Consider the following 27,888-nt stretch of genomic DNA (forward strand, 5'->3'; position numbering starts at 1 on the left):
AGGGGTTTCAGGCGGGAGAATCTCCAGATCAGAAGGTGCTTTGGGTTGGAGTCTCTGTACTTATATTATACACTTTGCAGTTAAACTTTCCATATGATATGCTGTACAGAAATTATAATATATATATAAATTTATTTACATAATTATATATATATACATATCACATATTACATAATATACATATATATATATATATATATCACATACTATATTATAATATAATATGTTATATTATACACACTTATGTTTTAGGTAAAGATATAATTATGCATTTACCTCTTCCTCTGAGCTCAAATATCTATCTCTTTATGTGCCACTTCTGACGTGCCGCATGACTTTGGCATTTAGAGTCTTGTGCTTTGCATGTTGAAAAAGAAATGAAGATACAGAAATACAGAAAAATACCAAAGAAGAATTCTGAATACCCCGAATGAAGCGTTCCAATGTTAGAGATACAAATTGAAGTGCCCATTATAAACATATGAATGGCCACGCAAAGTTATCATAAATGATTTTAGATAGCTATGAGGTATATGAAAAACCCTTCCCTTCGTCGCCTATCTAGGTTACCGCGCGTGCGCAGTGTAGTTATCATCCCATGGAAAAACTTTACGAGGTGCTCGGTGGCTCTGTCGTAACCTGCGCCACTCGCTCGTAGGCCTCACAGCCGATGGTTAGCTACAGGCGGCGGGGAAGCTGTCGGTTGCCGCTCGTGCCGGAGTACCACAATCACCAGCTGACAACAACAAGTGTTTTTCGTAAGGATAGTCCATCTTCCTGTAATCTCGCATGATATAAAAGTTGCACCTAGCGTAGAAGAGAGGGAGAGAGAGAGAGCAAACTGTTTTTATAAGATAATTATTTTCTAAGTACGTTTCTCATAATAATATAAACGGTTCTTCTTCAGAGGCGCACCGTGTCTGTGATTGTGAACCCGACCTTGTTTGCATACAGCGTATTTCAGAATACCAACCGGAAGAGAACGAGATTTTGTTGTTGTCATTCTTATACGCCGTTGTCTATACAGCATTGCTGCATTGGCCAAAACCGGTCACAAATATTTCGCCTGACAATTTTTGACAGCTGCTCAACTGGATGTCCAAAGGTGATCAACGTTTGCACGAGGGCACAGGAAACTAGCGATATGGGAGGCAAAGATCGAAATAACATGGTGAGTTTGCCATTATCGCTGAACGTACGTTATCTTGCGTTTGAAGTTCATTTCGTGTTTACCCTATCACTATTTGTTAATATCTGCCAGCATGACAAACTTCGCCAGATTTGGAGTCACAGCTTGAAATGCGGTACGAGTACAGCTGTACGTCGGCCGGTTTATATGTAGGCCTATTGCACCGGCCACGTATTGTAATGAAGATAATTATGTTCATAAAATGTCAAAACTGTCCTTTATAGCTGAGGCATTTCCAACGAACTGCTTTTTAGCATAATTATTTAATTCCCACTTCTGTTTATCGATACCACATACTAGTAACTGATAGTCAACGAAGTAATTGAGAACAGCGGAAAAAATGCAGAGTCCAAAATTAAGCGATAACACTTCTGTCACCCCGTAAGATACTGTTTAGTTGATTATGTCGCAGTTATTGAATAATAGTGACTCGTTGTAATTACAAATCGTTGTTCGGGTTGTGTAACAGTGATGGAGCGTCAATTACTTTATGTAGCATACACACGTCATCGTTACGCACACATACAACACACGCACACATTTACACACACACAAGCTCACATACAGGAAGATATTCCACGTTTGAACCCCATGTGTGCTACATGAATGAAACATGAGGACAAAATATTTGATAGAACTGCAACTTTGCCGAATTCAATCTTCTCTAGCAACCACGAATACTTCTACTATGTATTCCGCACAGCATAACGCATATTAGACCCGATCTCTCACAGATTATATATTTTCTATTATTCATTACTTCCGAGCTCTCTGTTAAAACACTGTCCCAAGGCCGCGCGTATGGACGATGATGCATGCATCCTCAACGCCTTTTGTCGTATGTTATCGATCGAATAGGTCACTGAGGTCATCAAAGTCCATGTGGGGGTTGGACGGAATAATGCATTTCCTTTCTTTCATCGTTTGATGATATGCGCACACGAACGTGACATGTATGGCTTTACTGCATAAAACGAAACCTGTTCGTTGGATGATAAATAGCTTTGCAACCGTGACGTGTACAGTTTTTGTGGGGTCTATTTTTCGTCAAGTCGAGTAGATGATGGTATTTTGAAAATAGAATTATATTTCTTTGCATGAAAATGTAACTATAGTAGGAATGATATTGGCGAAGATAATGTTGATGTAGTAATATCAGTACTTATTAGTGGAAAATGAGCAAAGAAAAGTATGAGTACTTGTGATACAATACGGATGGTAACGATGACAAAATAACAGTGTACAGTGCTTTCTTTTTGTTTGCGTCAGGAGCATAATAATAATAATTGTTGTTGTTCAACATTCCTTATTATATGAATAAACAATGTGAAATAAAGGACCTAGCTTGCCCATCCGATTAAACAGGAGACACTAGCCAAAGACAAACGACAATGCAGAATAACATGTAAATATTGATTATATACACCTCCCCAATGCCAAACGTTGTCGATGAGACGCAACTCATCTACATAACAATTGTCTCAGATTTAATCAATGATAATAAGGTAAATTCTATTTAAAAGTTTGAATCTATTTTTTCCCCTCCGTATCAGCATGATAAGTTAACATTACGAATAAAAGCTACAAACAGAATGTTTTCTTTGTCTTTTCCAACACAAATCAGACATAGCTAGTCGTGTTTTGCCGTCGTGATCGACGTAAGGTGAAACTAATCTATATTGTATATGCCATCGTCTACTTCTGGGAAATCTACATCATCGAGATACTGCAATTAATCTCGTCATTGCAACAATAAGTTAACCCTCAAACACTTAAATGTGCACAAATGTCATACACGAACCAACAGGAGAGGAAATGAACGTGACACACCCGCAGAGAGTTAATGAGGTGGCAAAGAGTACCGGCGTCTTTAGTTCACGTTATTAATCGCGTACAGTCCTGACACTTTGAGATCTGCAGTAGCCTACTAACCTTAATAATAATTGTCTGTCTTGACGTTGAACTTTGATAAATCAATTCTCTCTCTCTCTTTCTCTCTATGTGTGTGCTTCCTTCAATGTGTAAAACATATGACGTGTCTGATTGTTAACTAGTACACATATGCAATGGAAATGATCACAACGCGTTTTGTTTGTGTGTGTGTGTGTTTTTTTTTTTGGGGGGGGGGGGGGGTGAGGGGGGGGGGGTCGTACTGCACATTGCTTTCTTCATCTATAGAAATTGTTTGTCCTGTATACTATGAATGGCGAAACTCGCGATGGGTAGGTTTGTAATGTATGACTCTACATCACAAAGCCAACAAAAATTCGCTTGACATGGATTAAAATCAAGGGGAGATTCTGCAGGATAAAAATTTAAGCTTCAAATTTATGTAGGGGCCTATGACTCGATTCAAATGGACTCTTCTTACTAAATATTGGAAAGAAAGCACACATTGTGGAAAAATGATGTGGATTGAAAAAAAAGAGACTCTGAAGTCGTGCTCTGTGCAATGAGTTTAAAAAAAACAGGACGAACTCTCCATTGCAACAACAATGAAGAGGTTATCACATTAAAGGCATAATTTACCATTTGCAGATGCAACAAAAACCCAGCATTAGTACTGTAAAATAGTTCTAAAATGTGAGTTTGGGATAGAAACAACCACTGTAAAAATTTGAATCTGTATAATCAATGTAAAGTATCTTTAAATGAACAAAATGTGAACAATAGTTATAGTAAAAATGTTTCCAGACTAAACCGTCTACAGTTATGGTTTAATGAGCACAATACTCATATCCCCTTATATTTTAGTCTTTATTGACAATGTATACGGTAAGATGTTTTGTTATACAACAGACGTACACATACATGATGTATGTATCAAATGTGATATCTTGAACATTTCTAAAATCACTGTTCCCAACGGTAAACTGGACCTTTTAGATGAAATCAAACATGCTCTATCAGCACATTTAGCCATAACCAGATAACTAGACCAACTTTCAAAGCAGTTCAGTCATGTCAATCATTCTTTTAGTAGTTCTCAGAGTTTAAAGTGAAGAGTGCGTAAAGGGTTTCTAAGAAATGAAAAAGGGTCTTTAAGACATAGAATCACACTTATTCTACAAAGAAATGTGTTCGAGAAAAACTGCTACAAGCACGATTTCCCAGTCATTTTAGGATCAAAAACATAATGTGGAAGAAGAATCTCGTTTTCAGAAAATATATTTAAAAAAAAAATCACGATTGACTAGACTCCTTTCGCCTATTTTGAGTCCTCACGTAAAATCAGGATGTGACTTTTTTTGTTGGTCTTGTGATGCACGGTCACACACACACACACACACAAAAAAAAAAATGTCTAGTCAGACATGCAGACACATAAACGGGGTTGGAGGATGAAGTGGTCATCTTACATGGACATTATCTTTCTTGTGTTGGTCATATTTTACTCTTATTTTCAAATATATATATATATATATATATATATATATATATATATAGGCCTATATTGATTATTATCCTTACAATCACCACTATCCTTACCATTATCATTACATATTCAAAAAGTGTTATGCTTGTTATTAAAATGATGGTATAGTATTGGTTGAGGCGAGGATTCAGCTTTTAAGTTTTTGCTATTACATACTTAGAAACCTTTTTATGATATATTAAAAAGCATGCAAATCTATTAGGAATTCAGAGTTTATTTGATGGAAATTGGTTTTGAAATGGCTGAGATATCCAACAACAAAGTGAAACAAAGCGATCCTAATAAAATCCGAGTCCCATCTTTTATTAGGATCACTTTGTTATGGGTATCTCAGCCATTTCAAAACTAATTTTCATCCAATAAACTTTGGATTCCTCTGAGAATTATGATATAATTATAATTAAGAGCATATTACACTTTTTCATATTTCATAAGAGGTTTTGAATTATCTTTAAAAAAATCATCATAAAAAATGTTAGAAAACTGCAGCTCTATCTCAACCAAAACTGTATCATCCCTTTAATTATCAACTATTTGTCCAAAAGAGAGGGGTTTGTTGTTGTCGTTAACATACAAATCATCTTAGAGAGAATCGAGTGAGGCACAAAAATAAACTAAAAATCATTGACAAGCAAGGATCACAATATATTTGATTGTTACGGGCTTAGGAGACAAAATAATGGGGAGTGGGTAATATGCCATAACACACACACACACACACACACACCTTCACATGCACACACTCAGAAAGTCATGAATGTCGTGAACATAATGGATAATGGCGGAAGCTGAACAGTGTCTAACGCGCGTCTGAGCGAGAAATAAAAACGCGCGCCACCTCCGGCGATCAATCACTCGCTGGTTCAAATGTTCGGGAGGATCATAATCTTGCAGACTGGGTTTTTATGAGCCATCTTGTAAATCCAGTGGCGACCAAATTGACGTGGGTATCACGGGAAAAAATCATCTGCAGCTAAACGGAATTCCACGGAGAGAGAGAGTGTGTGTGTGTGGGGGGGGGGGGGAGGTAGAGAAAGAAAGAAATGACCAGTAATGATAATATAGTTTGCAGGAATAAGAAAAAATACATGAAACACGAGAAAAGAAACAACATGATCAGTGTATGAAACGTCTTCAAACTCAGTTCACATTAACTAAATGAATCTAAGTAAAGCTCAAACATTATAGAAAACAAACCATACATAGTGGACAAAAAAAAAAGATAATCAAAAGACCAGCTGAAACCTAACAGAAACGTTAGACTTTAGTTAACCCTTTCTGTGTCAAATAGTCAATCTATGTGGACAAATTTCACACACATACCTATGGACGGGCAATTAATGCTACACTCAGGGGTCTAAAAACATAAATAAGCGATTAACACGAGTACTTCAAGCACCTAAGATTTTTTTTTTTTTTTTTTACCACATCTATAAACTATGACAAAAAAAAATCTACACACGTCCTTAACTTAGTGCGATGCTGGTTGTCGCGATGCCATCGTACAACGTATTCGTTTGTGTGTTTTTTTTTTTTTTTGAGAGAGAGAGAGAGAGCTTTTCAATAAGTTTCGTTTTCTTTTCTTGTATAAAAGGTACTTTGCAGAGTATCCAGATTCTGTTTATTTGGGATACAAATAAAAAAGTAGAGTTAGGAAGACAACTGGTTGCAAAGTATGGAATAAGGGTCTGGTATGCTTTTACCCTAATTATGGACCACGCTCTCCCACTTATATCCCACCCGCTCCCACTTTTTCTATACTTATAAACTCACTGACTCAGACATGTCTCCAGACAAGAAAATACAAAAACGTGACCCATTTTTGGGCTTTTATTTTGTTTTTGTCAACCATTGACCTTACTTTACTAGCGCTGACAAATCGATTCCATGATGAGTTGTTCATATAAAGTTGACAGCACTGACGTCGTAAATAATTTTTCAGGATTATTCTCTCCTTTTGGTTTTTCAACCTGTCATTACATTCAAAATCGGAGTCGTTCGGTGTGGTTTGGTTTATGGCTGTTGCTTCTGCTTCTAAGTATATCATAATGAAAATATTATGTTTGATTCTGACAGGCTAGGATGATAAATGGGATAATAATACACCAACACACATACACAAAAAGTCATGAATGTCATGAATGTCGTGATAATGTATGGTAACAACCAAACATAATCTGACGCGTGCATGAGCGATAAAATATAAACGTGCGCCACCTCCGGCGATCAATCACCAGTGGGTTCAAATGTTTTTGGGAGGTTCAATACCTTTCAGACTGGTTTTTGATGGGCCATCTTGTAAATACAATGGCGCCCAAATTCATGAGCTCATCATCTGAGACTCACCTGCGATTTAATGCATATCTAGGGAGAAACGGAGAAGAGAGAGAGAGAAAAAAAAAGTCCTGCTTCTACACATACTTCAAGAAGTATACAAAGCGCATTTCTGGAAAAAAATGATTTTGAACGTAGAACCTACAAGAATAATACCAGTAGATCATCGCATTATCATAGGAAATTTTATTCAAAGCGCACAGACCAAAACAAACAAAAGAGATAAACAGCTTGGTAGCTTTATGAATTATCTTTAAAATCAGTTCAACTTCGAAAAAAGGTATTTGAATTTACCTTCAAATGACTAAATCAGCAATAATGAATAAGAACACATGAGAAAGTCACAAGACAAGCGGACACATAAGCTTTTGACCTAACAAACATACATTATCTTTATGACCAAAAAAATATATATATATATTGTAAAAAAGGGGGGTTGAAATAGACCATTTTCAAGCTTTCACAACACACTTTAACAATGTCGATAGACTCTACATGATTTCCACAATGCCAAATACTACACACTGCTAACACTTCAGTTGGTAGCTATGGGGCAAGGTGTGTCGACAAAATGATAATATTAATTATAGCAAAAGTTAACCGTTCCAATATTTAAACAACAACAACAACAACAACAACAACAACACCGGAAGTGCTGGCAATCTGATACCGAATAATATATGTGACCCTGCACCTCAAAACAGGCAGAAGGTCGCCAGACATGAAGTTTTAGTTAAGACCATATTCTGAAAGAGCAGACTTTAAGCTTTAAAATGATGTATAACTCAAATCAAATGGATTCTCCTAACCTATCTAAATATCGGAAAGAAAGCACAATCTCAGGAAAAGTGTGAACTGAGAAAAGAGGCTCTGAAGTACAATGTCTATTCAAGCGCTTAATCTTTACCAAACCGTGCTGGCTGTGCGATGAATGGGACAAAAAAACAACAACAACAACAAGAAGTAACCCGCCAGAGTAACAACAATGAGGAGATTATCAGATTGACCTGAAATTAAGCATGCCTCATTAACACATTCTGTCCATAATTAATGCCAACATTCAAAGCAGTAGCACTATCCTTTCAAAAGTTATTAGAGTTGAAAGTGAAGAGTGTGGACAAGGTTTTTCAGAAATGAAAAAGGGATTCTAAAGACAAACCTAATCACACTATTCTACCAAAAATGTTCGAGATAAACTGCTAAAAAAACACACTTTCCTGCCCGTTTTATGATAACAAATTTTAGCATAATGTAAAAGAAGATTCGCTCTTTCAGAAAATAATTATGAAAAAGTCAAGTTCGGCTAGGTTGATCCATTTAACTTATTTTCAGTCCTCACGCAAAATCAGTGTGTGCGACTTTGTGTTCGTTTTGAGGTGCACGGTCACATATAATAAAAAATGCAAATTCTGCCCCCGTCTGTTTTTTGACAGTTTAGTCCCGAGCATGATATCATTTTCAGCGAGATTTAGGTCAAGTCCCTATGATTTTCGTAGCATACAGTACTACGACTCAAATATACTCAGTTCATCAGAACACAAAACTTGTTTACGAAGAAAATAATGAAACATTCCGTTTAACACCTTGATGCGTTTTGTTAGGGGACTTGCACGCCACCCTAGCATGCTTCCCTCCCCCCCCCCCCCCCCGATCGGCAAGGATGTCTAACAACTCATTGTTACAGAACACAGATTACCTCACCCTCTTAATCCGCATTGTTCCACCGTGGCTTTTCTGTTCGGGTTCCGTTAATACGTCTGAGTGTACTTGCTAACTTTGAAACTAGGCCAAGATTGGATGTATTACAGAATGATTGAAAGAAAAGACTTGACAAGATAATCTTGGCATAGAGGGATAAAGAGAAAAAAAGGAGAAAGGGAGAGAGAGGGGGTGGAAGCTTCACACTATAACCAACACCTCAAGTTTGCGATATCCTTGCAAACAAGGATATCGCAAACTTATGCGACGCGGGTTGTCGCAATGCCACGACGACATGTGTTTCCCCTTCCTTGTTGCTCCCTTTGATTCATCAATTCATTTCTTATTAAACATTAACCTTGCCTTTTCTTTTTTTAAAAGAACAGTGTGATTCGGTAGGTTCAGGCCCTCTTTCATTTCTAAAAAATCACACACTTTTCAATTTCACCTCATACCATATATATATATATATATATATATATATATATGATATGTACATTTTGTTCTATACAAAGTTACTGCTTTGAATGTTGGTATTAGTCATGAATAAGAATGTGTTGATAAAGTATGCTTAATTTCATCTTAATCTGATAATTTCGTGTTGCTGTTTTTTGCAGTTTTACTTCATGTCTTTTGTCTCCCTCAATGCACAGAGCACAGCTTTTTAAGGTTATTAGCACTTAATGGTATACATGTAGACCATAAACTTCAGAGGGTCCTTTCTCAGTAAACGCTTTTCTATAATGTGAACAGTCTTTCCATTATTAAGATAGGTGAAGAAAATCCATTTTTATTGAGATATATACAACATTTTAAAGATTAGAGTCTGCTCTTTCAGAATCTGCCAGCTTCAATTAAAGATGCATGTCTGGTAACATTTTGAAGCTTTTGTAAGACAGTGTCACAAACTGTAGATTTATATTCTTAATGTGTATACTGTGCATATTCCCCTTCCTCACAAACCCTACGTAGGGGATTGATGTTATGATTTGACTATACCTGAACAAAGTCCATAATTATACTGTAAGGTTCCCGATCAAATAATGTAATCATAATAACATGTCCCATTATTTTGATAAGCACAACTATGGCAAAGGAAAAATAAGAAGCAGACCTCAGGCCACATGATTATAATCAACACACTTACGCACACGCACCCACACACACCAAAAAAAATGAAACTGATTTTGAAGTAGATTAATGCAGTCGAGAGCGCAGTCACAGCATGCACTGTCAAAGGTGATAAACAAAATACCATATTTTCCAATTGAAAACGAAAGGAGAAAGCAATGTTTCTGTTCTTCTAGTACCGTTGAATCAATTCGTGTTTACAAATTTATCGACACACACACACACACACACTGTATAATTATGTTTGCATGTCTAAATTCCACTTATATCTCTCTTGGAAAAAGGAGAAGACGCTGAATGAAATGGTCATACCAGATGCTAGACATAAAAATGTTATCAAAAATCTTCCTTCGAAAGAACTTAATATCAGCTCAGAAAGGATATTGGCAAAACAACTACAACATAGAGGTTTACATCGTATGAAATTATCTGCATGATTCCTTCCTTGCGTTTTATGACCATCATAATCATGTGGGTCTTTTACTTCTACGATTTTGATTACATGGCAGTCCCGAGCTGCAAATAAAATAGCAGATCGAAGTTGGATAAAGCTGAACAAAAACAGCAGACATGTGCACGCCTCCATTACAGACCCGAACAGACCCTTTCGTCCAACTCCAATCACCCGAGTATTCTCGTGGCGCGACTTATGCTATAATCTTCTGCAGCTACCGGCTCATGTTTGCGAGCACGTACCATTTCCATGCTACCTCTGGGCGCCATTCTATGATTTATAGACCGTTTTATGATCTCCCGCGTCATTCCCTTTTATACGTTGCATTTTTCCCTTTGAAATTAGGAAACCACTATCATTCATTCTTGACAAGTGCAGCGGGGAAGTCTAGTGTGATAAGCGTGGTGTCCCCGGGGAACTGACCTGGACAATTCGAAGCGCCGAAAAACGATGCTCCAGATTCGAAGTACATAAATGCATGCTCTTGACATTTCGTACGGCTGTGTCAGGACATATTCCTGCATGTGTTGCCACGATGTGTGTTTTGTTTGGACTGCTCTTCAGAGGTTGTTGTAAAGTGCGTAGCATTTCCATTACCCGGTGCTCGACTGTTTGCCAGGGTGGCCATTGAATTTCAGAAACGGAGGAACAACAACCGCTGCCCTGCGTGCGCCGAATAATGTATAATGTTAGCGCACTGGGGTTTCTCAAAGGAACGAACGTGCTTGGCAATAGAACGAAGACGAGGGCGTTACTATGGTTGTTGTTCTCTCCATACCAAACTAAGAGGCCGGTTTACAGATGTATTCTAATTATTGCGTGGACATTATTCACTGAGGGACCCAACAACAAGCTATCCCATTTACTTCCATATTCTCAGTTTATTTCAAAACTTTGGGTGTCCAGATTACGTGCATTTAATAGTTGATATGTCGGGCAAGTCTTCGGCAAGCACTGCCTGGTTGTCCCAAACAAAGAGGGATGTCATAGCCATTCATTGCCATGGAAACTAAATAGTTCGAAACAATCTCACCTGGCCCGAATGTTTATCATTCCTTCGGTTATCCACATCCTTGCTTTGTTATACACGTACAACGTTAAGTTTAAGTTGTGTCAGCAATTCTGTCCATTGATGACTCGCGATTCAGTTAGCCTGTAACAATACCGAATCCATGCAGAACAGCTGTTTACAATAGTGTCCCAACAAGGGATTCGCGTTAGAAAAAAAAAAGCAAACAAAACGCGTGCCTGGTGATTGATTCTCATTTGGCACCTCCCAGCATTCTTTATGAAATAGACAAGCAATGCCTTAGCACCTGTCACACGTACTCTGGAATGTAGTACCAATCATCAACAAACAACAAGTACAATAACACCGAGAACAATGCGATGGGAGTGACAGTTACAAACATTTGAAGAGAAGTGATAATCGACAACCTGTACACCTGTATCTGGTAAATTGCTCAGAACACCTATTTTATGGTATATTGTGGTGGCGCCATTTCGAGCTTTCCACGGTTCGTCAGTATACAAATAATGAATGTTTATGAGTGCAATGGACTAAACATTTCATCTTTCATCGAATGAAATATTCTGTCCATCGCACGAATGAAAAACATTTATTATTTGTTTGATATAACGCCTAAAATAGATCCTTGTCATTTGATGTTTTATTAATTTAGAAACAAAGAGAGAATCTAAGATCGCGAGAGTGCTCGCTGAGCGCTTTACGCTAGCGCGCTGTCGCATACACACACTACAAACGCAAGCGTTTTACACGCGTGTGTGCCGGGCTCTCAGCGAGCGTGCAATGGACCAAATCGTATGGATCCAAAATTGCACGGTAAATGGAGCCACAATTGCACGGATGATGATGTCATAGTGAAATGGGCCGAATGATCAATGTCAAATAACCAATCAAATGACAAGGATCTCTCCAGGCGTTATATAATTAGCATTGTTTACCGGGGTACACCCCGTATAATTTGGGTAATCTGGTGTCACTGGAATACATACATTACAGCAAACAAAACATACACCCCGTATAATTTGGGTAATCTGGTGTCACTGGAATACATACATTACAGTACACAAAACAAGCCAAATCAGCAAGCACATAATAGCCACGGTCACACTTGCAACGGATTGAGATGGTAAAGACCGCGATCTTTAAATTTCGCGATCGCGGCTATTAATGTCGATAGGGCAAAGTATGTCGTTTACAAAAAAAAAAAAAAAAAAAAAAAAAAAAAAAAAAAATTGATATAAGCCTTACGTCACAAAAAAGGAAAGAAACCTCTTCTTGTTGGTCGTGATAGGTTGTTCTGACTATCGTAATATCATCATTATCACACGCAGGTTATTCTCAAGGCAATCGAAATGAAAACACGCAGAATTATGATCCATGTCAGTCAGGATGCACAGATCATGGTGCTGCTGAGAGTCACTATTAAAAACTTACCGAGATTGATAGAAGAGAGTCAAATTTCAATTCTAAATTTGCAGAGTAGGACAAAAGCGGGATGAACACTATGTAAAATTCTGCAACAGTTCTAGCGCGAGTACCGTACCTCATCTTACATGGGATACCAACACATGTACTGTACATCTGATTCGCTTTTGATTACTCTGTATGAAAGGTCTTTTTTTTTTTCATTTCCATCTGAGAAGGTGGCTGGATAGCCCATTTTCAGCTGCAGTAGCTGGTCTTCCATGGGATCCAATTGGACGTAAGGCGAGACCATTTCACCGGGCTATGAAACACTCTGCTCTTTGCGATGAATAAATGAAGCGGGATCTTTTACGTGCATGAGTTGTGACTCTCTCATACACGGGACCTCCATTTTATGACCTATCCGAGGGACAGAGCGTTTTTGCCTCTTACTAGAGGGGACGGTATGCTTCCACACAGCATTGCTCAGTGAGACCCCGGAATTGAACAGGGGTCATTTGAGGCAGACGCGCTACCAACCATTTGCCGACTAAACTTCCCGTTTATACTAACAGCAAGAAAGCTTGTTCGAGGTTTGCCCGACACAGAAACGATCAATGCATACCTACCATATATTTCAAACATGTGCATGTAGTCAGTACATACAGGACAGGAACTGAATAGCTTGTTACTTTTGTCATGGTTGGAACATGCAAAAACTTGCATCCCAAGTTTGTCAAGAGGTGACAACATTCTTCGAAAAAAAAAAAAGGACATGCAGTTATTTTATGGAGACATTGCTCAACGCACTATACTAGAAGTTTTTCTTGTTTCTGGTACAGCTCGCTGTATGTCTGCGTATTGTCTGTAGTTCTCATAATAGATTAAAAGTCGGAGGTAATAAAAATGAATATAGTGAGAGCGTATCTTTTGTTTATCTTCTGCAGGTCAAAATGACGTTTAGTAGATGGCAAAGACCTCGCTAGTGAAGAAAGGTTCATCTTTTTTTCTCTCTCTCCTCTCTCCACTTTCTTTGGTGTGTCTGTGTGTGTGTGTGTGTGTGTGTGTGTGTGTGTGTGTGTGTGTGTGTGTGATACACTCCACGTACAGATTACCATCTTGCTGGTTTTCGGCCTTGTGCTCTACGGGTTGCCATGTCACGGTCAACCCACCACTAGGAGGTCCTTCGTGGAAAGCGCCACCATCGGTCACGGTGGAGGAACATCAGCGTCAACATCAGCAGACCCTGAAGACGACGACCGTCAGCTTGCCGGGTTGTTTGGCCAAACCTTGTACGAGCCAGACCCGAAGAACCGAACGTTTGAAAGTTTGGAGCCGAGTGCCATGGGCCCTCTCACATTGCCGTCTTTACAGACGCCGAATACCAATAACCTCCCTATGGACAAAGACACGTTTGACGAATACGTCAAAAAGCTATTGGGAGAATTTACCGACACTGACCCCAATGGTAAGGTGGAGTGCGCCTTAAGAACACAGCTCGCGAGGGACTATCTCAATTTCACAACAGAAAATGGAGGTAAACAGGACATTATTTTCTTCTTGATATTCGATTTTCTCTCAATATCTCTCGGGGGCAGTTAACGACCACTGCACAGTCATTCAAGATTTACTTTTCCTCCCTGGATCGTAGTGTGCAAAGAATGTGGGTTCCTTGCAAGCCTGAAAACGAAAATGCCTTGGGTGCATGACCCCAATGCCTTGGGGCTGTTTACGAGACCAGCGCGTACCTCGAAGGGGCTTTCCCCTGCTTCACGGGTAAATAAGAATAGAAGATTGCACAATGTTTAAAATAATACGTCAATGGAATTCAAGTTCAAGTTCAAGTTCAAGTTCAAGTTCAAATTGTTTGCCTGCATTCATCATCTGATCACAGAAAGAGTCATCTTAGTCCTTTATGTTTGTTTGTTTTTTGGTATTGTTATTCTACGTCACAGAAACATACTGCCTTGCCTTCTTCGATGGCATTCAATGTTGGGAGGAGTCGGAGCCTGGTATCTCGTTGAAAGACTGCCCTAGCTCTTTCCGTGGCGTCACATACACAGGTAAGAAGATTTATGAAACGAAATCATCAATTCTATTTCTCTTTTTTATTTAGGGGGGGGGGGGTCGGGGTGAAAGTGGAGCTACGCATAGTTCATAATCTGTTACTTAACGTCTTTGAGTGCATTTACGCATTGTGAATCGCATTGTCTACAAACGGAGGTCCCGAGTTCGAGTTCGAGGCCTGGGCCCCGTTTTATCAAAATATATAATCGATTATAAATTTCCTTACCACACAGACGGCCATAGATTTATAATAGAAATAAACTATATAATCAATTATAACTCTTCATAAAAAACAGAGCCCTGGTCCTTCTAAGTTCCTACCCCCTTGGACAAGATGTTTGTAGCCACAGTGTCCCTTTTGCCCCTTTGCGTGTATAGATTGGTATCTGACACTGCAGGGGCAATAATGAATGACTGAATAATAGTTGCAGGTCCATGTATAGAGGAACAGTAGTAAACACGGAAGAGGCTATTCCGAGTGAATAAGATCTCATTGTCATACCAGTCTTGACTATACCACTAGCAATTCGCGATTAACCTTAACAAATTCAGAAAGAAAGACAGAAAACAGATCGACAAAATTGTTTCGTAGTGTGTCGCTATAATGTTGACTCTTATGCGAAGGCTTGTGCAGTATGTCAGCACAGACACGCACAAACGAAAGAAAATAAAAGAGAAAAATAATACAAGATAGAGTTCTACATAGCTAAGCGCATACTCATAGTTACCAGACCGTTGTTTCTTTTACGTCGTTGCACAGGTAAAGCCACTCGCATCTGTGAATCGAATGGTACTTGGGCCAACGAAAACCGATCCAACTACGGGGACTGCGAAGCGCTCAAGATGCCATACGAAGAAGTAAGTCATAATTAGTAAATGATTTAATGAAATACACACGAGAAAAATCACTCTTAAAGCCAGCAAGAAGTTTCCAACAGAGCAGTGAACAATGGACTATAGATATCTGGAAGAGTCCCGAAGTATCAGTGTATTGACTGAGGGAAACGATGCGAGGCTCAGGACACAGGAATGGATATGGGCGGGAGTTCATTGCCACTTGGTCTACTATCAGATGGTCTACTTCACAGTTTGTCTAACACCACTACGGCTAAACTTATTTTAGTCTACTATCAATAATTTGTCTAATGTCTGTTTTGTTTACCTCTCACTTGTTGGTGTAATGCCCAGTTTGGAATCTTATCGATTCGTCTAATGACCTGATGGTCTAATTGCAGTTTTGTCTCCATGGATTTGTTTTCCCATTTTGTCTAATAAACTGTGGGTGTTAAACGAAGTGGGCATAGTATACATCAAAAAGTGGACCAGCTGGTAATGAGCCCAATTGGACTAAATGGTCATTAGACGAACTGGATGTAGACGAAACGGGATTAGACCATGTGGGTTGAGACTAAGGATTATGGCTATTGGACGAAGTGGGAGTAGACCAAGTGAAATCACCATAGGAGGGTAGATACCACCATGGAGCTATAGTAGCTCCATGATTCCACCAATTCAAGTAATTGGACGGCATCCAAAGAGACAACCTTACTTTCTGAAGACAGACAGATAAACGGTCAAACGACCAAAAGCCGACAAGACATAACTAGCCAAGCTGAAGAAATGACAAGAAAATAACGGAGAGGAAGATGGAAAGAAGGAGATGATGATGAAGAAAAAGAAGGGAGATGAAGAAGAAGAAGAAGAAGAAGAAGAAGAAGATGAGAGAACGAGTTAGAGAGAAATAGGCACCTATATAGAGAGGGAATGAAGTTATAAGTGGCTTTTATTCATCTAATGGACACATCATGGATCCGCGCGAATCTTGATGTGTGGTGTTTGGGCGCACTATCCACGTTTCTGGTGAGGTGCATACGATGCAAGCATTGTACGGGGACGTACGATGTCTACCGCTGATAGGCAACGCAACAACCCAAGTGTCTTCGTCAGATTCATAATTGCCTCGAAATTGCCTCGTAATACCTCCTATGGAGGTATTATCTTTGTTTCACCCAGTTTTCCCCTCAGCAATTCATTTAATACATACATGGTACAATGATACTCTTAACTCTTTATGTGCCGTGGTGTAAATCCCCTATGTGCCACATTATTCTTAGGCACCAATGTAGCCATGCTTTGGAGAAACAATCCGCTTTTCAAATCTCTTTAAGTTAAAGTAGATTTTTGTTACCCTGGAAATGTACTGAGCAAAGTTGTCGAGAAAATGCCAAACTTTGCTTTGATGTAAATTGTATAACAAATCTACGATCGTTTTTCTTTCACGTGACCAGTAGCCACATTATTATAGAGACATTACTTTTGCACGCAAAACAGTGCCGGAAACTTAGAATTTACTCGTAAATCCAGCAGGGAACACCACTTGATAGCCAATCACCACATGAAATCAAGCTGCCTGTGGCAGGAATGGAATCACTTTCACCGTACTGTGGCATTTGGCGATTTATCGGTCCGTTTTGGGCGGCTTTGTGCTTTTGAGCAGAATATGCAAAGTCGGCACGCCGTCGACTGAGTTGGAAGTGCGAACGTGGCACATAAAGATTTAATATAGTAGACATTATAATTTTGTATATATTCATAGTTGTATGTACAAGTTAGATGGCTCGTATTTTTGTTTTTGCCACACTTTACTGTACACTAACTTAAAGGCCCCGTCACACTACAGCGAATGCCCAACGAATGTCCAATAAATTTGAAAATTTGAAGATATGTTCACATCCATTGGTAATACTAGAATAGTTCGTCATCACATGCTTGGCGTTCTTTGTATTCATTAGCTATTCGTCGGGATTCGCAGAGATACGCTGGAGCCATTTTTTTTTTAAAAACATGTCCAAAATCTCCAGCGTATCTCTGCAAATCCCCACGAATAGCTAATGAATTCAAAGAACGTCAGAAATGCAAACTGTCTTCACATTTTCGAATTCGTTGGGCTTTCGCTTGGCATTCGTTGGGCATTCGCTGTAGTGTGACGGGGCCTTAAGGCCGGGGCGTTCTATTCATCCTGTTTGACCCCCTCTTCACTATTTTTGTTTAATCTTCCACCCTTTTCAATTCCCATCGTCATTGTGTTCCTGATCTTGTCTGATGTTGCCTACCCATTCATCTCTTTATATCCTTCACCTAGGTTGCCCATCTATGAGCTACGGGATCATCACTAGCCTTAATGCGTCACCTTTCCTTTGTGTTTGTTCACCCATTGGTTTTATTCCCCAAACAGACCCTTTTGTTCTTACTGTTCTGTCGTGCCCCTTGCCCCTTCAATATAGATCATGTTAAGCTACTTGATACTTGGTGACGTAATCCCACTTTGGCAGCTCACACAGGACGCTATGCTGGGATGATAGCCCAATAGAGCCATTGGAAGGAGTATCGCAACGTGCAGAAATGGTGGTTGGCAGACATAGCAGCTAATATCATAATATCATTCAGTAAAAATGTTATGTCAAGTAAAAAACATCACCCTACCATAACACGCATGGACTATGAAGGGAAGGCTTTCTTCGATCCGACCAGTATCGGCACCACCTGCAACGATCCATGTTGTATTTCTTGGATTATATTATGACACAGTTTGTGTTGGGCTTCTGTGTTTTGGTTATGTTTTTGTTTTGCTTTCTCACCGTCGCTAATAATTGAAATAACATAAATCAATATTGACGGCACTGTTTTTTTTAATAAAGAAGTCTTGTACTTGCAAAAGAGTTATGGATACGGCTAATCACTCGACAGAGTCTGTACGGTGCCTCAAATCAAGCATACAGGATCTGCAGGGAATTCGCCTTGCTTTGAACAGTTTAATTTTTTTTTTAGGACCACCAGTTTGGTACATTGCTTTTCATCTTATATAAATGCTAATACCCAGTGTACACGTATCACTTTTCCACAGGGCGATGGATACCACGCGTTCCAGTTCGATATCGTTCACTTCGTTGGATATTCCGTTTCCTTCTGCACAACGTCGGTGGCTCTAGCCATTCTCCTGTGCTTCAAGTAAGTCCCCCAAATCTGCTCGGCTGCGAACATCGCAAAGACGGCAGCCCAGTAGCCTTTTAATTGTCAAGGCCCTCTCGCTGTATGGTGAAGAGAGCCCAGCCGAGTGGGGTTGCGCGCTCGGCTGGGCTCGCTTCGCTCGCCCGTTACAGCGAAAGGGCCTTGATAAAAGGCTAGCAGCCAAGAAGATTGGTATGCAGAGCGTCAGTTATGATGCCCCACCGATAGCCTTTGTTTTGGAGAACGAATTAAGTAAGACTCGTTAATTAGCTCTTTGTCTTTGTAAAACATCATTCACCAAATACACCGAAAGGGATTGAAAAGCAAAACGACGGGTCAAAGATGATTTTCACTACTGATGAGAAAAAAAAAAGATAATTACGTACAGTTATTTGTCCTGGCTTGAATTAGTTGTGATTTAACGAGTCAGTAAACAGCTTGATCTTTTTTTTTTTCAGTGCATCCTTGCCTTTTACATTTAAGAAACTCACAACACTGATATGTCATATACGGTGACTAGTAGAAAAGTCTCTATGGATTCAGTCATTGATACTGAATCGTTTTAATCTTGAATTTATCTTTCCCGTTTGCGCTTTCCGTACTTGCCCCTATAAGCAGGTCTGTAACACGCTTATTTCTACTGGAATCATGAAAAATAAAATCAATATCCCTTTCAGCTTTCTTATAATCAGCCACGGCGTTTCTTTCTTTAGCCTAGTCAAGTATGTCGTAATGACAATCTTTTGGTTTTGAAAACACTTTGCTTAGTGATTAGCTTAGATTCAGTTTCTAAGTGGTAATAGAAATGAAAATTATTTGTTTTTCTTTTATCCTGATTTTGTTTTTATCTTTGCTTAACTTGAAGATAAACTTGACGCTTGGAAGCCTCCGGAAAGAACACGAAAATAAGAACAATAACAGAGACAAGCCTTTTGAATTAAATATTTGAGCTTTACCTTTTGTGATCTGAGTTTATTACGTTTTTGTCATGGCTGGCGATAAAAATTAATCTGCGAAGATTGTAAACGTTCTAACTACCCCCTCTAACATCCTCCCCCACACACACACACATGCCCCATCGCTCTACAAGTAGAATGAAAAAAAGATTATGCCGCTGAGAAAAGAAAAAAATCGATTTCCAATCATTGCTACATCTTCATAATATCTATTTCCACTGTAATAGGTCGCTTTGGTGCATTCGGAACTACATCCACATGAACTTCATTGTTAGCTTTCTTCTTATCTACGTAGTCTTCTTCATAGTCATAATGTCGACTACAGTGGAGAATGCCAACACAGGAGTAAGTTGTTGTATTCGTTTTGTATCATCTTCTTTAAAAGCTTTCCATGATTATGTTATACAGGAACATTACTACCGCATTTTCTGCTTTTGTTTGTTTGTTTGTTTGTTTGTTTGTCGTGCGTGTATGTGTGTGTTTCTCTTTGTGTGTATGGCCTATAATGAATGACTGTGTGTGTGTGTGCATTAACTTTTTTTTTGGGGGGGGGGGGCGGGGGACAAACACTATGATACAACTCTGCTGCAATCAACGATCGACTACAAAACGGCAGTAGGATTTTTTTTTTTTAATCTGATCAATCATCTTTTTTTTATATATATATTGGCAGCGGAGGGGGCGAAAAACATAAATCAACAACACTTTCAAATGTCAGCCAGTGTCATACAACCTTGCTGTGATCAACCATAAAACAGCAATAGGAAATTATTCATGACAAAAAGTCTGATCGATCAATTTTTTTGGTAGAGGACGGGGCGAGTAACATGAATCGACAATACTTTCAGATGTCGGCCAGGGTATCATACAATTTTACTCTGATCAACTACAAAACAGCAATAAGAAATTATTTATGACAAAAAGGTCTGATCATTTTTTTTTTTGTGGCGGAGGGGGCGATTAATATGAATCGACAATATTTTCAAATGTGAGCCAGTTGATCGTCAAGCTATCCCCAAGCTCAGATGTATTTTGGTTGTTTTCTGAAGTATCAACGATCCATATTAACACAATCATTACAGGAAATCAATCGTGATTGAATTCGAAGTATTTTCGTGTCGCACATGATGTGAATAATCATTGTTTATTAAAGATACATTTTCTCTTTGTGTGTGATGTGTGTTTGTAGTTAATTTCTTTTCAATTCACTATTTTTCTTTTCTGTTTTTTTTTTCTGTAGCAAAATGTGTTTCGTGTATCAAGATTAAGAGTTTTATGAGTACATATATAATTGGTGTTGTATTACATTGGTATCACATATTCAGATAGGGCCTCATCCACGTCAAGCTCTGCTTATGATGACGGTCCCCTGTATTGATTTCTCCTTTGTTAATAGATACAGTATGCCTTAATATGTTATTTTGATTCATAATTATGTCACTTCAGACTGAAATTTGTTACGCAAAATGATTTTTCTTTGTATTTATTTGTATGTATCTGTATCATTTTGTTTTCATTTGCAATTGTATTCGGAGAAAGAAAATGCAGAAATAAACCAAACAAACAAACAAACAATTTTGGGTTGAAATTATCTAAACAGGAAAAAAGACAACTGGGGGGGGGGGGGGGTATCATGGAAAAAGCATAGGACTCGGTAGAGCTTGCCAACCAACGAATTTAGTTCATGCTTTCATCCAGGAACATATTCATTTCTGTACTACCACCACCAGCATATTGCAGTGCCTGCGTCTAACGACCCTAAATCTTGACTTAAATGACCGCAAATCAGTCAAACTGAAAACCTGTCTGCCTGTAGACTCTTTTTGCGCCAAAGTCAAACCAATGTTAGAATAGTAATGAACGAAATGTACGCATTCATTGCATTGCATTGCATCGCGTGTGGACCAAGACGCGAGCTATCCCACAATGCATCTGCTATACCCACGGGCATATTCAACAAATTTACGGTGATTTGCGTTTTGGCGGCATTCCGAATTTCAGGGGTGACATGTAAAATGTAATTTCATAATTGTTATAATATTTCATATTTGGAATAATTCCAAATACGAAATGTGTGGGCAGTATATTAACTGTATCCAATCGACGTCATACAGTTCATCGTCTCTCGCTCGTTATATCTTCCCTTCCGACGATAAGTAGATCTGCGCCCACAAAAATATCGATATTAATCGAAATGTGCGTGGGATACAGTTAGAAACTTATTTGGGTCTGTCTCGTTACTATTGAATTACTACTCTTCTTATTTGTTCTTCCATAAAACGATTGTTTTTAAGGTCTGCCCTAGGGTACCCAGCATCCTCATCGAAGCATAGAATATAAAGGTTAGAGTTACTAATTCATGTCTTAACTCATTTATTTCAAAAGTGGAGATGCCATGCATCTGAACTCGCGCTGGTGACGCTCACCGTCGCAAACTTCTGCTGGATGTTCGTAGAGGGCGTCTTTCTGTACTGCACCGTCGTACTTGGTCACCAGGTTCGGCATCGCGTGCTGTGGCTGTACGGGTTCATCGGCTGGGGTAAGCCATTGCCTAGTACGCCATGCAGGAAAATATCAATCGAACTTTTTCGGTTACTAAAATACTCTGCAATTAAGGTAACAACTATATTCGACAATCTAACTTTTGGTATATAATTAAGTTCTGCCTTATTTTGTGTTTGACTACAGTACCATGAAAGCTAATAATTATTTCGCGTAATATCGATTTTTTTTTTATCTTGGTTGATTATCAGTTTTTAAACTTAATTTTCTCCAGTAAATCCTACTGAATGGTTTTCGTTTGTCCTATTTTTTTTTCTTTGAGATCATACCTTCAGGTACGCGGTCGGTATTAACAACCAATACATCGACGTGTATAATTTAGATAATCGTAAAACGTTTTAACGGTAAAGGTTGTGCACTGATAAAATTCAAGACAATCATAACAGTGACATGGGTCATGAAAAAAAAATGAACGGCTTCCCTTAAAAAAAACAAAAAAAAACAAAAAACAAAACAAAACAACAACAACAACAACAAAAGTAAAAGCGAACTTTAGCATGTTACCTGGCGGTAGGTTATGTATCAATCTCGGTTTGATGTTGAATTTTACGTCGAATTTTATACACATTATTTTGTCTGTTTGTTTACTTTTGTGCGTGTTTTTTTTTTTTTTTTCACCCGATTCATGTTATGTTGTAGGTATCAAAGATTTAAAGTCTGCAACTACATGCGGGTAACATGGGTCAAGGGTCATGTATCCCCCACCATTTCACTTTGAACTTTCACCCTTTTACTGTTCTTTTTTGCTTTAAATCTTTACAGGGATGCCATTGATAATCACAACCACTCAAATCGTTGTCCAGCTCTGTGTCAATAGTCATTATTTCGAGTGAGTACTAATAATGGAAACACAAGGATTGTCACAGTTAATCGTTGTTAAGTATTGTTGAATATACAAAATGTGAATAATGGTTATGATAAATATACTTCCAGACTAAACCGTCTACAGTTATGGTTTGATGAGAAAATGGTGATATCCCCTTATATTTTAGGCTTTATTGCAAAATATATATATATATATATACATATATATATATATATATATATATATATATATATATATATGGTAGGATGTTTTGTGATACAACTGACCTACACATATGCATCAAAAGGAATACATGTATCTTGAACAATTTCTAAATCACTGCTCCCAAAGGTAAACAAGACCTTTGAGATGACTCTATTTCTTGTAATCGCTCTTTTAATCCTTTTTTAGTTTTGTTAATTTGAGTCAGTGCCTTTTTCTTCTCTTTTTTTTTACTTCCTTTGTGTAGATAGCGTTTGAACTCTCTATCTGATAACACTGCCGAATTTATTATAGTATTTTTTTTTGTTTTGGCAGGAGTGGTATTGTTACTGTTGTAACAGACCAAACCAGAAAATCATTACGTATTATTGATTTAGTACCAGTGATAATGACAGCGGCAGCGATACTAGAAATGATGGTAATGACGACGATGATGTTAATGACCATGAATAGAAGAAGTAGTAGCAGTGGTAGTTAGTAGAAGTAGTAGTACAGTAGTAGTAGGTAGTAGTAGTAGTAGTAGTAGTAGTAGTAGTAAGTGGTGGTAGTAGTACATATATAGTAAGTGTTATAATTGATATCAACATTTATCTTAATAACAGACAAACGGAGAGATGTTTGGAACGTAGCAAGTTGGATTACATTCATGGCATTCCCACTGCTCTCATTGTCTTGGTAAGATATGTATGTCTGGTTTCTCTTGCTGAGTTTGGTTTTTGTTTGTTTTTTATTTTTTGTTTTTTTTGTAGAGCTCTGGCGTGAGCAAAGTTGTGTGATCGAAGTTACGTACATGTGTGTCTCCCACTTTTCTTTTTGTTTTGTTTTTGTTTTTTGGATTGTAATGGTAAAAAGCGGGAAGAGTTTCTGATGTTGAAACTAACACACGCACACACACACACGCACACGCACACACACACACATACACACAAGCACACACACGCCATTTGATATAAAAATGGTATACCTACAGAAATTGACAACTTCGTTGGAAAACGTCATGGAAATAACCGTTATGGATATACTATTTCTAATAACTACCGATGTTGACTCTTCTTGATAGAATTTCAAGCAATCTAAAGCTTGTGCAAAGGACTGGTCCGCCCTATATGCATTTTTTTATCATTCTTTCTTCTATGTTTGTAAAATAAGAAAAATGATACCTCGTTTTGATTTATGTAAATATAGTATAAGGGAATATTATGATAAAGAGAAATTTATTGCAAGATATAATCATAAGTTGGAAGTGTTTCAGAAAAAATGATGTCCCTTTAGACACCTTTTTTCTTGATGTATATTATATTGTATTGAATTCGAAAAAAGTATGATGTTATTTGAAATATGATGTATTACGTGTACAGATGAAAGAGAATAATAAATATCCCAGTGAGGGGGAAGAAAATTCTTTGTTCGTATTTTGCACGGCAATACCAAAATTATGTTCACTAAGAAAGGACACGCAAAGAAGACATTGTACAGAATCCTGCAAAGAAAGAGGTATACAAAAACATACTATCATTGCTTGCATTCATGAATCTCTGATACAGTAAAGGATTCAACTTGATCAACTTGATCAGACTCATTAATGTTGCTTGATCGCTACGCAGAAGATGTGTAATACAAAGAAAACACACGCAAATACACCCACACACACACACACACACACCATCACACACACCATCACACACACCATCACACAGTCACACACATATACCTACTAGTGTTGGTAATGGATATCAGAATTTTGAATTCGGAAGGCTGTTTTTGTTATTGTTGGAGGACTAACTCTTTATCTTTATTTCTTCTGTCACTCAGATAAATTTCTACTTCATGATTCACATCATTGTGGTGATCAAGAGGCAGCGATCATCGAACAGCAGTGAAATGCAGCAGTACAAGTGAGTCAATTTAATCGGTGACCTGGCAGAGGGAGACAAGTAGATGGAGAGATAGATAGATGAATAGATAGACAGACATGTAGCTAAAATTATAGCTCGACAGATAGCTAGATAGACCATCCCCTGTTCCATTTCCCTTGTTCAGCGTGTAGGCATTCTCTCATTCTCTCTTTTTCTTTCTTTCCTTCCATACTTTTCATCTATTCTGGCAAGTTGTGTCATGTTGTTGTGTTTCTTCTGTTTTGTCCCGTCCTGTCGTATATCATATTTGTCACAAGTATTTGTAAATAAGTAATTCATAAGTTTTATGAGTGGTTCACAATCTACAAGCTTTGCTTTTTAGTGGACCTCTCTATTCTTTCTTCCTTTTTTTCAACTGAAGCACGACTTTGTATTATTTTTTTTTTGCCAGTATGCGCTCTTATGTTTATCGATATCATTTATTTATTGCAAAGGCAAGTGTTTTTTGTTTATGATTGCCTGATTTATCTTGTGTTATGTTTTTGTTGAAAGAAAAAAAGGAAAAATGAAAATAAATGAATTGAATTGAAATAGACAAAGAGTTAATAGATTGATTGAAAGGCATAACGTATAAACGGATAGATTGACATATATACAGATAGATAATATATCGATAGAAAGATAGATAGATGAATAGATGAAATGCATGATAGAGAAATAAAGAGAGGAGAAAAGGAAAAGGAAGAATACTGATATATCACATGATATCTGGGTAACTCCTTAATTTGTGCAGAAATGCTAGGTTATTACCACGTGCAACAATTCTTTCTTTCTCGGTTGCTCAAAGCAAGTGTCCAATTAAATAATCATCAGCACGTCTGCCCTTTCCTTAGCATCTGTAAACTTCAGAATTAGAAAAATATGCTACTGGTTATGCCATTTTCGAGACTGTTCTCTTCTTCTTTTCTTTTTTTTTTCATCCTTTCGTGATATCAAAGAGATCACATACTAGTCCCTGGTTTAAGTCTTTGGTTCAAGTTTCCTGGCTGCAGTGGTTGAAAAAAAAAGACACTTAATTATTTTCATTCCCTTGTCCTTCAAAGGTAACTTAATGTCGTATGTCCCGCGGTTGCTCGTTTAGTAGTCCACTGTCTTCGTGCTGCTTTCCATATAGTACAGGCAATGAGAGAGTATACCAATATTTCGTCGTTGATGGCGTTGTAGGAATGCGAGCCCTGAAGAAAATACTCGTTTACAAGCATTCACAGCTATCTTCACGGCGACGTAACGCAAATATGATCATAGCACAAGAAAATAGGTACTTATTTTGTATTATGCTCATGTATTCGTGCCCTGAATTTAAAAAAAAAAATGCCTCTGCATTATCAACAGGAAAGCGTTCCGTGCCCTTTTGGTTCTCACGCCGCTCTTGGGAGGGGCCTATCTGCTCTTCATCGTTGAGCCGACCGAATACCCATCAGCCGCCTTCTACCACGTCTACACCAATCTCCTGATGTTCTGCCATTCCACGCAGGGATTCTTCGTCGCACTCATTTACGTCTTCCTCAACCCTGAGGTTTGTCAACATCCGGGAATAGGAGGTCACACCCTATACCGAGACCTCCTTCTCCTCCTTCTCCTCCTCCTCCTCCTCCTCCTCCCTTCAAAAATTCACCCCATTCTTATAGGGAGCTTTAGATCTGCAACGCGGACGTTGGGGGTGGGGGGGGGGACCTATTCTGCTTATGTGCATGACCCCTGATCAAAATCGATCTCGCGTCGTTTTCACGAGGGTTCTGGGCCATATTTTAGCGTCCGCTCAAATCCAGGACGCAGAAAGCTACTTGATGCTATTATGACGTGGTCGCTATTAATTTTACTTTGTTTAGGCAGCAGTTGCTGCGTCTTCGCAGGGACGACGCAGGGAGACAGGAGAACGGTCAACGCAACCGTTGTCTCAACATCCGCGTCGCATATCTAAAGCTCCCTGTTGACTCTCCCGGGAAGAATATTTTTTAGTGTAATTCCTAAGCCACACTTATTCTTAACCATACGATTTATTTACTTTGCATAATCACAAGGTGGGTGGCACAGCACACAAATTTCAACGGGGTATCATTTAAATTCTCCATCATTTAACTTTATTGGAGATATGAGTCGTCAGTTTGCTAGAAGATGATCCCCCATTCTTTCATCTCTTTCTCTATTAATGTGTTTGGTGATGTTTCATGTCCTATTGTATATTTTGGTCTTTACCTGTAGGTACACAACATCATCAAGCGTCGGTTCAGCAGCTGGCGGGAGGACACCACAGCCTTTACCATCATTTCCCGCAGAGAGTCCAAGTCTCAGCCCCCTAGCCATGCGGCTGAACGGGGCCACGGCCCCGGCGGCGGCGGCGGCGGGGATGAGAGAAGCTGCGGATGCGGCGAAAAACTGGACGCGGATGCATCCGTTGAGGGCGGTGTGCATATGACGCCCGAAATAACCGTCGGGGATTTCCCCGAAGTCGGGGAGGAGTTCGCACTCCTCCCTTCGCAGCTGCATCAGAAGGCGGACACCAACGGGAACGTGTCCAGCAAGTCACCCGCCGTTGACCGTCCGCCCGTTGACCGCGACGACGAATCGTCCACGCTTATCGCAGACAAGGAGATTGACTTGGCTAATGGGGGGCCCGGGAAAAACAGACAAAACAATGGAGACGCAAACATTGACATGACAGGTCACGTGAAGATGTGA

The 27,888-nt window shown here is 38.8% G+C and overlaps 1 protein-coding gene across 1 annotated transcript; it reads left to right on the top strand.

The window, feature by feature from the left end:
• The first annotated feature begins 668 nt into the window (after positions 1-668).
• LOC139728464 (corticotropin-releasing factor receptor 2-like) lies at positions 669-27,888 on the top strand. Its single transcript, XM_071639405.1, has 13 exons — positions 669-758; positions 1,084-1,171; positions 13,784-14,210; positions 14,629-14,736; positions 15,501-15,598; positions 18,645-18,748; positions 19,932-20,049; positions 22,090-22,243; positions 23,029-23,095; positions 23,896-23,968; positions 25,106-25,188; positions 26,542-26,725; positions 27,412-27,888. Exons 2-13 carry the CDS (start codon positions 1,145-1,147, stop codon positions 27,886-27,888), a joined length of 1,920 nt encoding a protein of 639 aa, XP_071495506.1. The 5' UTR covers positions 669-758; positions 1,084-1,144.

Source organism: Diadema antillarum, unplaced genomic scaffold, assembly GCF_040938485.1.
Source record: "Diadema antillarum isolate AM-2024a unplaced genomic scaffold, OU_Dant_1.0 seq00000181_RagTag, whole genome shotgun sequence".
NCBI lineage: Eukaryota > Metazoa > Echinodermata > Echinoidea > Diadematoida > Diadematidae > Diadema > Diadema antillarum.